Consider the following 15,710-nt stretch of genomic DNA (forward strand, 5'->3'; position numbering starts at 1 on the left):
CACAGATGCAAAAAATTCATTTAAAACCCCGCCTACATCATCTGGTTCTACACACAGATTGCCACTTTGGTCCCTAATGGGCCCTACCCTTTCCCTGGTTATCCTCTTGCCCTTAATATACTTATAAAACATCTTAGGATTTTCCTTTATTTTGCTCGCCAGTGTTATTTCATGGCCCCTCCTCGCCCTCCTAATTTCTTTTTTAAGTATGCCCCTGCACTTTTTATACTCCTCTAGGGCTTCTTCCGTCTTTAGTCTTTTGTAACTGCCAAAAGCCCCCCTTTTATTTCTAATGCATTTTTGTATCTCCCTTGTCATCCAAGGTTCCCTTTGCTTGTTGGTCCCACCCTTGACCTTTACAGGAACATGTTGGCGCTGTACTCTCTCTATTTCCCTTCTGAAAGTCTCCCACTGTTTTGATGTGGATTTTCCTATAAGTAGCTGCTCCCAGTCCACTTTGGCCAGATCCTGCCTTATCATATTAAAATCGGCCTTCCCCCAATTTAGAACCCTTATTTCCGGGCCGTCTTTGTCTTTTTCCATGACCACCTTAAATTTCACCGAATTATGGTCACTGTCGCCAAAATGCTCTCCTACTGATACTTCCACCACTTGCCCGGCTACATTCCCCAGAATTAGGTCCAGTACCGCCCCCTCTCTTGTAGGACTTTCTACATGTTGGCTCAAAAAGCTCTCCTGGATGCACTTTAAGAATTCTGCACCCTCTAAGCCTTTCACACTCTGACTGTCCCAATTTATATTGGGGAAGTTGAAATCCCCCACTATTATTACCCTATTATTTTCACACTTCTCTGAGATTTGCCTACATATCTGTTCCTCTATCTCCCCCTGACTGTTTGGGGGCCTATAGTACATTCCCAGCAAAGTGCTTGCCCCCTTTTTGTTTTTAAGTTCTACCCATATGGCCTCATTTGAGGAACCCGCTAATATATCATCCCTCCTTACAACAGTAATTGACTCCTTAATTAATATTGCAACACCCCCTCCCCTTTTACACCCCCCTCTGTCTCGCCTGAAGATTCTATACCCCGGAATATTGAGCTGCCAGTCCTGACCCTCCCTCAACCATGTCTCCGTGATGGCAACAATATCGTACTCCCATGTGTTCAACAACAACTTCAGTTCATCCACCTTATTTGCAAGACTCCTTGCATTAAAATAAATGCCTTCCAGCCCTGCCATATTCCCTTTTGCCTTCACATATTTGCTCTGCCTTCCCAGCTGACTTGTTTTTTCCTCTGTATTTGGCTGTAAATCACCCCCTACTATAGCTCCACTCTGTACCCCATCCCCCTGCCAAGTTAGTTTAAACCCCCCCCAGCAGTGCTAGCAAACCTCCCCGCAAGGATATTGGTTCCCCTCTGGTTCAGGTGTAAACCGTCCGACTTGTACAAGTCCCACCTTTCCCAGAAGCAGACCCAGTGATCCAGGAAACTAAAGCCCTCCCTCCTGCACCATCCCTTTAGCCACGCATTCATCTGTTCTATCTTCCTATTCCTATACTCACTAGCACGTGGCACCGGGAGTAATCCAGAGATTACAACCTTTGAGGTCCTGCTCTTTAATCCTTCACCTAGCTCCCTAAATTCTTGCTGCAGGACCTCATCCCTCTTTTTACCTATGTCGTTGGTACCAATGTGGACCACGACCTCTGGCTGTTCACCCTCCCCCTCCAGTCATCTGGGAAGAATGAGCCAATCGGGGTAAGTGCCAGAAATTGCGCGAAAATTAGTGGCTTTGAAATTCCCAGTTAAGCTCCAGTTCCCTCCAGCGTTGACTCCACTCGACCTTTAGTGGGAGGGCATCTCACTTGCATGTGACATGTAGGTGCAAACGCCACCTTGGGCAAATCTCTGGCACCCACCTGGCTATGCCTGCAGGAAACTGGCAGCTGCATCCCCCCTGCCCCAAAACCTCGGTCATTATACCTTTGGTCCGCTGAGTAAGAGAGCCATACTTCCAACATAATTGGGCGATTTTCAAGGGTCCAGACTGCTTGCCTAGCCTGGATACCACCATGGGGCCCACATGCACCCTTATGGAGGACGGTATTTCTCCATTCATTCGGCATACTGGCTGTCACACAAACCTTGAGCAGGAGCAGGAACTCCTGGCTTAGGGAGTTCCTCCCAGAAACCCTGCCCCCTTCCCATCATTTGCCTTGTAAAGGATGGGCTGAAGTTCTGCCTCTTACAAATACTGAGGAAACTCCTGGAACTGGCAGAGTCCCGTTTCCCTCGGGAGTTCTGCAGGTCTCCTACTGCAGTTAAGGTGGAAGACCGACAAAAACTGTAGTGTATGTAACCTGTACCACCTTAAGAGGATACCTTAAGGTGATGGACTACTTTTTGATGGCTCCTGTACATGGTAGTACCGGTGGTGACCACACCGGTATATAAACCCTGTGGAGCAAAGTGTATTCCAGTTCAGCCCTGACCCTCAATTACTAAAGACCTGTTAAATTATTTCTGTAGTCTGTGTCCAGTTATTCAGCATAACTACATTTGGAAACACAGACTCAACAAAAACCTCAGGGAATTTTAGCCCCACTAACAGCTTTAAACATAACTGTTGGCCATGCTGGTATGCAGAATGGTATACAAAAATACAAAGAGCAGTCAGATGAATTCATCATATCACCAACTGTGTCAGTTGTTACAGATACAACATGCATCTCTAATACTAATCTCTATTACTCTAATACTTAAGAAATAAGTAAAAAAAACACATTGTAAAGTTTGACCTTCAATTTAGTGGTGTCTGCTGCTGTGAACTTTCCCAGGGCTAGCATGACGCCATTTCAATGGCGGTTTAAGAGCCGGCTACAAGTGAGTAGGACAAACTATGGCAGATGGAGTTCAATGTGGGGAAGTGTGAGGTCATCCGCTTTGGATCCCAGAAAGACAAATTGGAATATTTTCTTAATGGTGAGAAACTAGGAGCTGTGGAGGAGCAAAGGGATTTAGGTGTTCATGTACACAAATCAATAAAAGCTAGTTGACAGGGAATCAAAAAGGCTAATGGAATGTTGGCCTTTATCTCAAGGGGGTTCGAATACAAAAGTGGGGAAGCGATGCTTCAGTTGTACAAAGCTTTGGTCAGACTCCATCGGGAGTACTGCATTGAGTTTTGGGCACCGAACCTCAGGAAATATATATTGGCCTTGGAGGGCGTACAGTGCATATTCACCAGAATAATACCAGGTCTTAAAGGTTTAAATTATGAGGACAGGTTTAGGGTTGCAAAATTCTGGGAATTTTTAAAAGAGGAAACTTTCCATGGGAATTTTTGGGAATTTATGGGAATTTGGGGAATTTATGGGAATTTTGAGTTTTTTTGCACACTGATGGTTTTTGTCTCTGACCCTTATATTACCTTTGTCGTCAAAATAGACATACTGTTCCATACAAATAAAAACAGGCTTTCAAAACTTTATTTAGGTTATAATTTTGAACTTTATTGAACCCCCACAAAAAAGACCCATCTAAAATAAAATAAAAAGAGCGTCAGCTTATTTAGCCTGTAATTTGTCCTTATTTTGTCCCTTTGAGTCTTCTACTCATGAGTCTTCTGAGTCTTCTACTCCTCATTGCTCCTCCTGATTCTCTGACTCTGGCTCTGACGTGTCCATTTCCTCCTCTGTGTCAGTGTCTAGCTGTGCGGTGGACACTTCTGCATCTGGCTCAATAAGTTGTAGGTTCGCCCGGATAGCCACTAGTTTCTCCACTCTCTTGTTAGTCAGCCTGTTGTGCACCTTTGTATGCGTATTCCCAAAAAGTGACCAGTTTCGTTCAGAGGCCGCTGATGAAGGTGGGATTTGGAGTATCACCGATGCAATAGGTGACAGGGCCTCAGATGCACAAAGTCCCTTCCACCAGGTATGTGCACTGATATGCTTGCATGATTCCCATATCCCATCCCCATTCCAAAGACCTTGCTTGGTAGAGAACTTTGCCAGACTTCCCAGAACTTTGCCCACATCCAGATTGAGATGGCGTGAGAGAGTAGAAATCACACTGTAAGCGCTGTTGATCTGTTCTCCAGAAAGTATTGGTCTCCCAACATGCTTTGGGTCCAGCATGTATGCTGCAGCATGAATCGGCTTGACACAAAATTCTTGACGCGTCTGTATGAATTGAACAATTGCCTTCTCCTCTGCTTTGAGCAGCAGGGATGTGGGTAGGGCAATGCTGATTTGTTCTTTTAAATCAGTAAAACGCCTGAGAACATCTGACAAGACAGCGTCATCTCCTTCAATCTGAGCAATTGCAGATGCTACTGGTGAGAGTATTTTAAGGCTGCTAACCACTCTCTCCCAAAACACATCATCCAGCAGTATTTTCTTGATGGTGGTTTCCATATCCCCAGATTGGGATATTGCCATTTCTTGCAGCGACTCCTTACCCTCCAGAAGGCTGTTGTACATTATGACAACACCAGTCAGAGTGTGAAAGGCTTAGAGGGTGCAGAATTCTTAAAGTGCATCCAGGAGAGCTTTTTGAGCCAACATGTAGAAAGTCCTACAAGAGAGGGGGCGGTACTGGACCTAATTCTGGGGAATGTAGCCGGGCAAGTGGTGGAAGTGTCAGTAGGAGAGCATTTTGGCGACAGTGACCATAATTCGGTGAGATTTAAGGTGGTCATGGAAAAAGACAAAGACGGCCCGGAAATAAGGGTTCTAAATTGGGGGAAGGCCGATTTTAATATGATAAGGCAGGATCTGGCCAAAGTGGACTGGGAGCAGCTGCTTATAGGAAAATCCACATCAAAACAGTGGGAGACTTTCAGAAGGGAAATAGAGAGAGTACAACGCCAACATGTTCCTGTAAAGGTCAAGGGTGGGACCAACAAGCAAAGGGAACCTTGGATGACAAGGGATATACAAAAATGCATTAGAAATAAAAGGGGGGCTTTTGGCAGTTACAAAAGACTAAAGACAGAAGAAGCCCTAGAGGAGTATAAAAAGTGCAGGGGCATACTTAAAAAAGAAATTAGGAGGGCGAGGAGGGGCCATGAAATAACACTGGCGAGCAAAATAAAGGAAAATCCTAAGATGTTTTATAAGTATATTAAGGGCAAGAGGATAACCAGGGAAAGGGTAGGGCCCATTAGGGACAAAAGTGGCAATCTGTGTGTAGAGCCAGAGGATGTAGGCGGGGTTTTAAATGAATTTTTTGCATCTGTGTTCACTATGGAGAAAGACGATGCAGACATAGAAATCGGGCAAGGGGACTGTGACATACTTGAACATATTAGCATCGAGAGGGAGGAGGTGCTAGCGGTTTTAGCGGGCCAAAAAGTGGATAAATCCCCAGGCCCAGACGAGATGTATCCCAGGCTGCTGTGGGAGGCAAGGGAGGAGATTGCAGGGGCTCTGACACTAATTTTCAGAACCTCTCTGGCCACAGGGGATGTACCAGAGGACTGGAGAACAGCTAACGTAGTACCATTATTCAAAAAGGGTAGCAGGGATAAACCAGGGAATTACAGGCCAGTGAGTCTAACATCTGTGGTGGGGAAATTATTGGAAAAAATTCTGAGGGACAAAATTAATCTCCACTTGGAGAGGCAAGGATTAATCGGGGATAGTCAGCATGGCTTTGTCAAGGGTAAATCATGTCTAACAAATCTGATCGAATTTTTCGAGGGGGTGACTAGTGGGGTGGATGAGGGAAATGCTGTGGATGTGGTTTACATGGACTTCAGTAAAGCTTTTGACAAAGTCCCGCAGAGAAGACTGGTCAAGAAGGTAAGAGCCCATGGGATCCAGGGTGCCTTGGCGCGTTGGATCCTAAACTGGCTGAGTGGCAGGAGGCAGAGGGTGATGGTCGAAGGTTGCTTTTGTGACTGGAAGCCTGTGTCCAGTGGGGTACCTCAGGGATCGGTGCTGGGTCCCTTATTGTTTGTGATCTACATAAATGATTTGGATGAGAATGTAAAAGGTATGATCAGTAAGTTTGCAGATGACACGAAAATTGGTGGGGTGGTAAATTGCGAGGAGGAAAGCCTCCGGCTACAGGACGATATAAACGGGTTGGTCAGATGGGCGGAAAAGTGGCAAATGGAATTTAACCCTGAAAAGTGCGAGGTGATGCATTTTGGACGGACAAATAAGGCAAGGGAATACACAATGAGTGGTAGGACCCTAGGAAGTACAGAGGGTCAGAGGGACCTTGGTGTACATGTACATAGATCCCTGAAGGCAGCGGAGCAGGTAGATAAGGTGGTTAAAAAGGCATATGGGATACTTGCCTTCATTAGCCGAGGCATAGAATATAAGAGCAGGGAGGTTATGATGGAGCTGTACAAAACGCTGGTGAGGCCACAGCTGGAGTACTGTGTGCAGTTCTGGTCGCCTCACTATAGGAAGGATGTGATTGCTTTGGAGAGGGTGCAGAGAAGATTCACCAGGATGTTACCTGGGATGGAGCGCCTCAGCTATGAAGAGAGGCTGGACAGGCTGGAGTTGTTTTCCTTGGAGCAGAGAAGGCTGAGGGGGGACCTGATTGAGGTGTACAAAATAATGAGGGGCATAGATAGGGTAGATAAAGAGGAATTTTTCCCCTTAGTGGGGGGGTCAATAACAAGGGGGCATAGATTCAGGGTAAGGGGCAGGAGATTTAGAGGGGATTTGAGGAGGAACTTTTTCACCCAGAGGGTGGTTGGAATGTGGAACTCAATGCCTGAAAGGGTGGTGGAGGCAGGAACCCTCACAACATTCAAGAAGCATTTGGATGAGCACTTGAAATGCCATTGCATACAAGGCTATGGACCAAATGCTGGAAAATGGGATTAGACTGGACAGGGATGGATGGGCGGCGCAGACACGATGGGCCGAAGGGCCTCTTTCTGTGCTGTAAAACTCTATGACTCTATGACTCTATGACACCCCATCTAGTGTTGTTGGGCAGCTTCAGTGTGGTGTTCTTGTTCTTTGTCATTTGCTTGGAGTTGTAGGTTGCTGCAACTACCTGTTTTCCCCTGACATACTTAACAACTTGCTTGGCTCTCTTGTACAGTGCTTCCATGGTTCTCAAACCCATGATGTCCTTGAGGAGCAGGTTAAGCCCATGAGCTGCGCACCCAATAGACGTAATATGAGGGTCGGCCTCCTCCACTTGAGCCCAAGCAGCCTTCATATTCACAGCATTGTCAGTAACTACTGCAAAGACCTTTTGTGATCCAAGATCGTTGATGACCGCTTTCAGCTCATCAGCAATGTATGTGCCTGTGTGTCTGTTGTCCTTTGTGTCTGTGCTCTTGAAGAACACTGGGAGAGGAGTGGAGACGATGTAGTTTATGATGCCCTCCCCTCGTACATTTGACCACCCATCTGAGATAACTGCAACACAGTCTGCCATCGCTATCGTTTCTTTGAGCTTTCCTTGGACTCTGTTATACTCAGCCTCCAGCAAATAAGTAGACAAAGCATGTCTGGTGGGAGGACAGTATGCAGGGCGAATAACATTGAAAAATCTCTTCCAGTACACATTGGCTGTGAGCATGAGGGGTGAGCCTGTCGCATATACAGCTCGAGCAAGGCACTCATCTGCATGCTTCTGGCTATGGTTATCCATTGTATCAAAGAACCTTCCAAGTGGGCCAGGAGTTGCTGATGATAAGGAGCCTGATGCTGAATGAGAACCATCATCTTCTTGAATGGAAGCAGAGGAACTCTGGGCTGACTGCTGTGAGCTTTGAGTGAAGTTGTTGCATTTGGATAAATGCTGCTGCATCTTTGTGGCATTCTTTACATATGGCTTTCTACAGTGTTTGCACATGTACACAGTCTTTCCATCTTTAATGCCTGGGGTAAAATGCTTCCACACATCCGACGGTAAACGTGGCATTGTTCTATGCAGAGAAATAAAGGGCATTCATCTCTGTGTCGAACTGCGGTCGATCAGCACGATTGCAACAGGGTGAGTACATTTTTGCTGATGCTCCATGTGATGGAAGCATGACCTGTACACACACGACGCTACATCACCAATAGTGTATTATTTTGTATATTTTTAATTGAAGGACAACAGAGTTCAACAAGTAACTGGTTTATTTGGTATAAAGTCTGATTTACTTACAGCATCATCACAACATCAGCAGAAAACAAAATGACTTCCCTCAGGACCCCTAACCTGGATCTTAAAAAAACTATAGCAGTCTTACAGATGCCTGCAGGCCAATCACAATTCGATATGCAAATACTACAAATAGAGGGAGCTAATCGCTCATCCACTCATCCAACCAATCAGGACACATTTGTTCACAGTCACACACAAAACTTGTAATTATTAAAACAAGCCAAGTAAGAAGATAAACATATATTGATTAAGAAATTCCTTAATAATTAATATTCCATCTCTGTTAGTAATTTTAAGAGAGGACCTGTGGAAAAAAAAGAAAGAAATACAAAAAAAACAATATTATGCTAGCATGTGCTTTTTTGGGCAAAATTCCCAAGCTAAACTTCCCGTGGAAAATTTCCGGAAATTTACTGGAAACTTTCCACCCCTTTGCAACCCTAGACAGGTTGCATAAACTTGGTTTATATTCCTTTTGAGTTTAGAAGGTTGAAGAGTGATCTAATCAAGGTCTTTGACTGATAAAGGGATTTTTAAAAATTCGTTCATGGGATGTGGGCGTCGCTGGCAAGGCCAGCATTTATTGCCCATCCCTAATTCAATAGGGTAAATACAGAAAAATTGATTTCCTCTGATGGGGGAATCCAGAACAAGGCGGCATCATTTTAAAATTAGAGTTAGATCATTTAGGACTGAAATCAGGGAGTACGTTTTCACATAAAGGTTAGTGGAAATCTGGAACTCTGTCCTCCCAAAAGTCTGTGGATGCTAGGTCAATTGACGCTTTCAAGACTGAGACTGCTAGATTTTTGTTAGGTAAAGGTACAAGGGATATGGAGCACAGGCGGGTAAATGGAGTCGAGGTACTGATCTGCCATGATCTAACTGAATGGTAGAACAGGCTTGAGGGGCTGAATGGCCTACTTCTGTTCCTATGCTCCTTTCAGGCCATTAATTCCTTTTATGACAGATTGCTTGCATAGCCATGATGCCAGTAAATCATTTTTTCTCATTGTATTTCAGCCATCAGAGTGTGAACAGTGCATCTGTGATATGGATGGGATTGCACGCTGTCTAGTCGCTGATTGTGCTCCACCCCCATGTGTTAATCCAGTGTACGAGAAAGGAAAGTGTTGCCCAGAGTGCAAGGATGGTAAGAATTAAACAAAAATGCAGATCACAGAATGGGCAGACATTGAAAATTACATTTGTCTAGCAATAATCATGTGGGAATATAATTATCCCTATTTGAAGTGCCAGTAATCTTGTGACTCACTTCAAACACTTCACACTGCAGAGATGTAAGGTGAGAGAAGGGCCCTTCCAATCCTGGATTAGACGATTTTAGGAGGGACTATGCCCTCCGTAGCTTACTTTTCCACCACCAGCTGTCCTTGCCTGACACCTTCCTGTGCAACTGCAGGCGATACAACATCTGTTCTTTGCCCTGATCTCACACCATTGTCCAGGTGCGACAGAAATTTAAGTAAAATGTAGCAGACTGTATACGCTGCTCATGGAGCAGTCTCCTTTAATCTGGGGAGACCAAATGCAGATTAGGGTCTGCTTTGCTGAACACTTCCATTCTACCCAACCAAGCTCAACACGAGCTTCAGGAACACCATCTTATCTTTCTTGTGGGCAGCCTGCAGTCCCCTGGCCTGAACATGGACTTCAGTAACATCAAACCGTATCCTTTGTTTTCTCTCTAGCAGAGGACACTGGTGATGTGGGGGGAGCTTAGGTTGACACTTAGGATGGAGTCCATTATTCACAACGCAGGTGGTTGGGGGGATTTGCCCCCTTGGTGTTGACCTGTTTCTTTTCTTCTCGGGACTGACGGATGCACTATGTTTGCCAGCATTTTTTACTTTAATTGCAGACCTGATTGGCAGGCTTTCTATGTCTCCAGTTTCTCACTTTTTCTCTTGTGTGGGCCTCTTACTGCCTCAGCTATTCACACATCTTTGATGCCTTTAATGCTTCTCTCTATTGCCTGACTGAAGTAATCCTTTACATTGCTTAACAATCTCCTGCTTTACAGGTATTTCACTAACTCTCTGTGCTTGGAGTATCTTTGTCTATTTTTTCCCTCACCGTCCTTTTTTTCTGATTTTATTAAAATGCTTGCTTATCTTTCATTTTTCAGTGCTGAAGAAATGCCCCGCCCAAAACATTAACTTCTCTTACCTCTCCACAGAAGCTGACTAATCTTTGTTTGTTTCCAGCATTTTCTATTTGTGTGACTTTAATATAATTCTTTAATAGTTGTAATCTGATAACTTTGTGCTACCATCTCCAATTTATAGATCAAAACTGAATAACTTGAACTTTTTTCCCCACTATTTTAATTTTTAAGGTCCAAATTGTTACAGCGACTCCACTCAAAGTCAGGTGATCCCAGGAGGGACCACTGTGTGGGTTGACAAGTGCACCTACTGCCACTGCCACGATGGTCAGGACGTTGGTTACTGGGAAGGCAATCGTGTAGCCAAGTGCGTGATGGTTCATCATTGCACTCTAAATGATGATCACAATCAGTAACCATGAGACTGTCGACAGCGTTGATACTTTCACATCTCTTCAATTCTGTGATGCATACCGCTGGCCAGGATATTTGGTCACTGATGTTAAAAATGCAACAATTCTATTATTGCAAACTGAAGCTTAATGAAACAACTGTGCACAATAAATACCTTTCTCCATTATGACTCTTCTACATATTATACCCTGTTTCCTTAGACTTCCTGGTTTTCAGATAAGGTTCCTTTTTACAATATGGCACTTTTACATGCAGTAGTTGGTGCATCACATTGGTGGTGGTGGTGGAGGGAGGAAGAGAAATTTCCACTGAATTAAGGTTGACAACAAACCGTTCATCTGAATGGAATGCATTGGACGTAACATGGAACGTTTCCTGTAAAAAGTTCTGTTGCTTGGAAAGGATGGGAGTAGTAAACTCTGTTGTGATGTTTGTGATTATTCAGAACTTATTCTGCATAAGCATTGCAATGGGAGAGCCACTGGTATCTTAAATGCCAACAAGAATTCTGTGGGAATTTCCCCCCTCCCCAACGAATTATAATTTGATGCTTCGAGCAGGATTGTCCTTACCAATGATTCTGCCATGGTGAAAACATGGGACCACAGCTGGAACCAAGAAGGCAACAGCTTTGCATCCACCGTTGGTTATGCTGCCACTTTGAAGCCAAAGGAATTAATTCTTTAGCTCCAAAACATGTTTCCTATAGTTGGCCAACCATTTCTCTTTAGTGTTTGGAGCGAAGAATTTATGAACATACAAAAAATGACAGGCAAAGACCCAATGGTCCGTCCAACGTGTCCCACACAACTGCAATGCCCTGTGCATCGCAATATATGCACTCCCCATCTTACCTGAAAGCCATGTAATCTCCTGGGAGAGGCAAAAAATCAAATAAAAACCAAGCAAATTAGGGGAAAAAATCTGGAAAATTCCTCTCTGTCTTCCTTAGGTGATCCAAACTAGTCCAGGACACCACTCTGACCCTGATTAATGTTATACAATAACTATCTTTTGTGCGAGGTGATCTCCACCCCAGCCAGGAACAACTCCAGCTCTTGCTTGAATAAATTCAGCAAATCAGCATTCACCACATGAGCCGGCAGCCTGCTCCGCAGGTCCACTATTCTCTGGGAATAGAACCACCTCCTAACATCTAACCTAATTCTGTCCTTACATAACTTGAGATTGACCCCAGTCCTCTCTAACCTATTTAGTTGAAACAAACTGTCTAGACAAACAAGAAACTCCAATTTGATTGAAGTTTTTTCCGGATATGATTGATTACAGTATCAGTTAGTGTTCGAATTGATCACTTTTTGTTTCATTCAGGAAGGCAAAAGGTGTGCTAGAGTGATTTTCATTCCAAGCTGAAAAGGAGCTCAGCTCCAGCAACTGTATAATTACTGATTTGGGACCAATATTTCAATTGAAGTCAAATTTAGCACTAATTCAAGTCTGTGCCCCTTTTCAATCAACTGTTAAATTAATACTTGGCATACAGTATTGATTAATATAGTGCTTGGCAACGCTCATGGTGAGTCAGGTGATATGGTAAAAGTTTATGAAAAATATAGTGAGACAGTGAAGTACATGTATATGGGTACAGTGTTAATAGTTTCTTGGAAAATTTGAGCCAATAGAAAAGTGCAGCAATATAGTGCAATGGACACATTTTGTAAGTGATGCATGCTATATGCAAGACTTTTGATATTTACATCTCCTGTGGTGTTGCTCGGAGGTAGTCCAGGGTCAGGGAACAGCCAGCTAGGGAATAGTGCATGGGATGCAAAGCAGAGCAGGCGAGTGGGAAATGAAACAGGAGCCAAGGAGAAGGGGAACATAAGAATTGGGGCAGCGAATGAGTTGAATATGGCATGATTTGAAGAAGGGATGAAGAGGAATCAGATTCCTTTTATATGGAAACTGGGAGCATCAAAGTCTGAGGCCTGAAGTAGCAGAAGCATTCCTTGGACTGAGGCTTGGAAAGAAAAGTAAGAAAGAACTTCTTGTGTTTAAATAGCACCTGTCACATCCTTGGGAGATCCCAAAGCACTTCATAAACCAGTGAATTATTTTGAAGTGTTATCACTGTTGCTATGCGGGGAAATGCAGCAGCCAGTTTGCACACACTAATATCCTACAAAGAACAAGAAGGTAACCAGTTAATATGTTTTTGGTGCTATTGGTAGAGGGTTAAATGTTAGGCAGGGCAACAGGAGAATTCCCCTGCTTTTCTTTGAATAGTGCCAGGATCTTTTACATCCACTTTTATAGGTGGACGGTGCTGCTATTTAATGTCTCCTCAGTGCTGCACTGAAGTGTCAGTCCAGATTTCTCGATTAAGTACATGGAGAGTGGGGTATGAACCCACAACCTTCTGATTCAGAGGCAAGAGTGCCAATACTGAGCCAAGCTGACACGAGTGGAGGTGGCCCTATGCTGAGGCAGTCGCTGGGTTGAACCTGGGATGGAGGCTGGTGGGAGCAGGAGGATTGGTTCTGTAAAACAATTAGCATGTTTGCACTATTGCTTATTATATATTATGCGTTCCTATACATAGTTATATTGTTTTTCCTGTCAAAGTTCTCCAGATAGTTGTTTAAAAGTAAACGCTTTTATTGTTCTTACACAAAGAAAAACCACAGCAACCTTCAGAAGTAATTAATCTTCTGGTTGAATGTCTTCATGCAAGATTGCTGATAGCTGATGCAGTTACAACTATGGGAAGCCCCATTGTGGCGGGGGTGGGGGGTGGAACAGCTACCTTTAGAAGGGTTTCACTGGTTCTGATAATGGCCATCAATTCTTTTCCATCGCTGGGCAGCAAGTTCCAGGATTCCTTTTCTGGCGATAATACATTAAAAAAATCCTGGTGTGTTATGTACCTGCTCCCTACTCGAAAATGTGGAATGTCCATTAGACTCAGTTTTTGTACCTCCTTGGTAGGCATTGGATTGGTAGTTTTACTATCTGCTTGCTACTTATTCATTGGTATGTTCCCTGTTCAGTTGTGTTTTTGTTTCATTATAAATGATATTTGAGACAAATAATTTTTCTGCCTAAAATGTGACAACCTGTTAAGGTGCACTGTATTCAAATCAAGTTACAGACCTCTAAGGAGAACCATCATTACTGCACCAACTTTTTCTCCATCTCACCACTTGCTGGAATTCAATCTAATATTGGTCTCCTGCAAAGTGGATTTGGAAATATTGCTGGGTTCTAAGCTTCAGCATTTCTGAAGCTAACAACAAACAAAAGTGAAACTCATGTTGTACCGAATCTTGGTCCTGAGAAAAGAGAGAAAGAAGAGTTTTCATTTTCCCATGTAAAGTTACCTTTCCTATTTTTGTGAGGGCATTTCAGTTTCACAGTATTTGCGTCTGATCTTTTACAGACTCACAGGATAGCTAAGCTAGTATTGTTCCAAAAAGTAGAAAGATAATAGTATTTGTGGTTCGCTGTAGTGTACCATAAAATATATCTGTGTGTAAAACTTCAGTGCTTACCATTTTGGTTATAAACTACAAATAACACATACCTTGAGTTTTATGGTGATCAATTGCAAAACTTCATAAAAATCAAGCTGGTCTTGTGTTAGTTTACAGGGAAACAGATTCACTGGGCCACTGATGCTATCACTATTTTTAAGTATTCAATCTCGGTTTGCTCTGCCTTGCATGCTCACCTGTTATGCTTTCCTGGATGGAGAGCAGAAAAGTAACTACAGACCTTTCCACGACTCTTCACTCTAATCAGTCAATAGGGATGCTAAAGTGTGACCAGAGATGACCTCCTTTGATGATTTTCTCTTGCTTCCGATTTTAACGCCAGGGCCTCTCTCTCTCACCTGAATTGGAAGCCTCTGTTTCCCACCCGCAGCCAGCCAGATTGACGCTGACTGGCTCCGGGTGGGTATGTCTGTGGCACTAGGCCGCAGAGAGGAGGGAGGGAGGGAAGGATTATATGGGGATCGTGCAGGGAGAAGATCAAGGGGTTGGGGGCCGGGAGAAGATCGGGGGGGGGGTCCGAAGAGAGTCAGGGGGCCGGAGGAGGATTGGGGGGGGTCAGAGGATGATCGGGGGCTGGGGTCAGAGGATGATCGGGGGCTGGAGGAGTAGCACAGTGAGGGCTGGAGGAAGGGGCGACCTCGTGGAGGAATCGGCGGCCTGGGGGAGGCGTCGTGGGGTGGGGGGGAAGGGAAATCAGTGGGCGGGGGGGAGGCTTCGTGAGGGGGGGTCTGCAATCGCGGGGATAGGCAGGGACCCTGGATCCAGGAGGTAGGTGTAGAGGCACTTACCTCCTGGTTGCAGCAATCCTCGCCATGCTATAGCTGGTGAGTTTTACAAGGTGTGCAAAAACCCAACCAGCTACAGTTAAACGCAAAATGGAGGTTAAAGGAGAGACTTCCAGCCTCATTATAATATTTAAATAGATGGCCCACCTCCTGGCAGCGGGTTGGCTGCCCGCCCCCATCCCATCTCCTGTTCGATTCTGTTAAAACCAGAAGTGGGCAAGTTCAGGTCGGGATTCAGATTTTTAACACTTTAACTTCCCACACGCCCCAACCCACTCTTTATTTTAGGTTAAAATTCCCCCCATAGAGTTTGTTCAGTTATAAAGCCAACTGTGAAAGAACTTACTGAGAAAATAAACCTAAATAACAATGTATACATGTGATAATGATGCAGGGTTAGAAATTAATACCGGTCTGCCGAACAGAGACTAGTACTTTTAGCATTGGGAGAGCCACAGTGGGAATGTGACTGATCTAACAGAGCAGTGAGTTCCAAGTCACACGCTACGTGTATGGGGAACTTTTAATGTAGACCATGTCCAGACAACATCTTTAAACTAATTAGTGGGGGGGAGGTTTTAAGAGAGCGAAAAATAAAAATTACAGCGGAGAAGGCAATAGAGCAAGGTAGCAGTGGGGGAATTAAAAACCAGAGCGTGTCAGGAAGGGACAGAATGTATAATGATAAAGGTAAAGTAGTAAAAGGGGTAAAAGCAGGAATAAATTGTCAGAAAACATATTTGAAAGTTCTTTATCTGAATGCACG

The 15,710-nt window shown here is 44.2% G+C and overlaps 1 protein-coding gene across 1 annotated transcript in view; it reads left to right on the forward strand.

Annotated features, from left to right (window-relative positions):
• LOC147122202 (von Willebrand factor C domain-containing protein 2-like) overlaps positions 1 to 14,187 on the forward strand; it is a 28,561-nt gene extending 14,374 nt beyond the window's left edge. The window contains exons 2-3 of the mRNA XM_085983106.1: positions 9,126 to 9,255; positions 10,462 to 14,187. Of these exons, the coding sequence (XP_085839232.1) occupies positions 9,126 to 9,255; positions 10,462 to 10,646 (315 nt within the window). The 3' untranslated portion in view covers positions 10,647 to 14,187. The remainder of the gene's footprint in view (positions 1 to 9,125; positions 9,256 to 10,461) is intronic.
• The last annotated feature ends 1,523 nt before the right edge of the window (positions 14,188 to 15,710 follow it).

Source organism: Somniosus microcephalus, chromosome 3, assembly GCF_052327205.1.
Source record: "Somniosus microcephalus isolate GS21.2 chromosome 3, FLI_Smic_1.0, whole genome shotgun sequence".
Classification (NCBI taxonomy): Eukaryota; Metazoa; Chordata; class Chondrichthyes; order Squaliformes; family Somniosidae; genus Somniosus; species Somniosus microcephalus.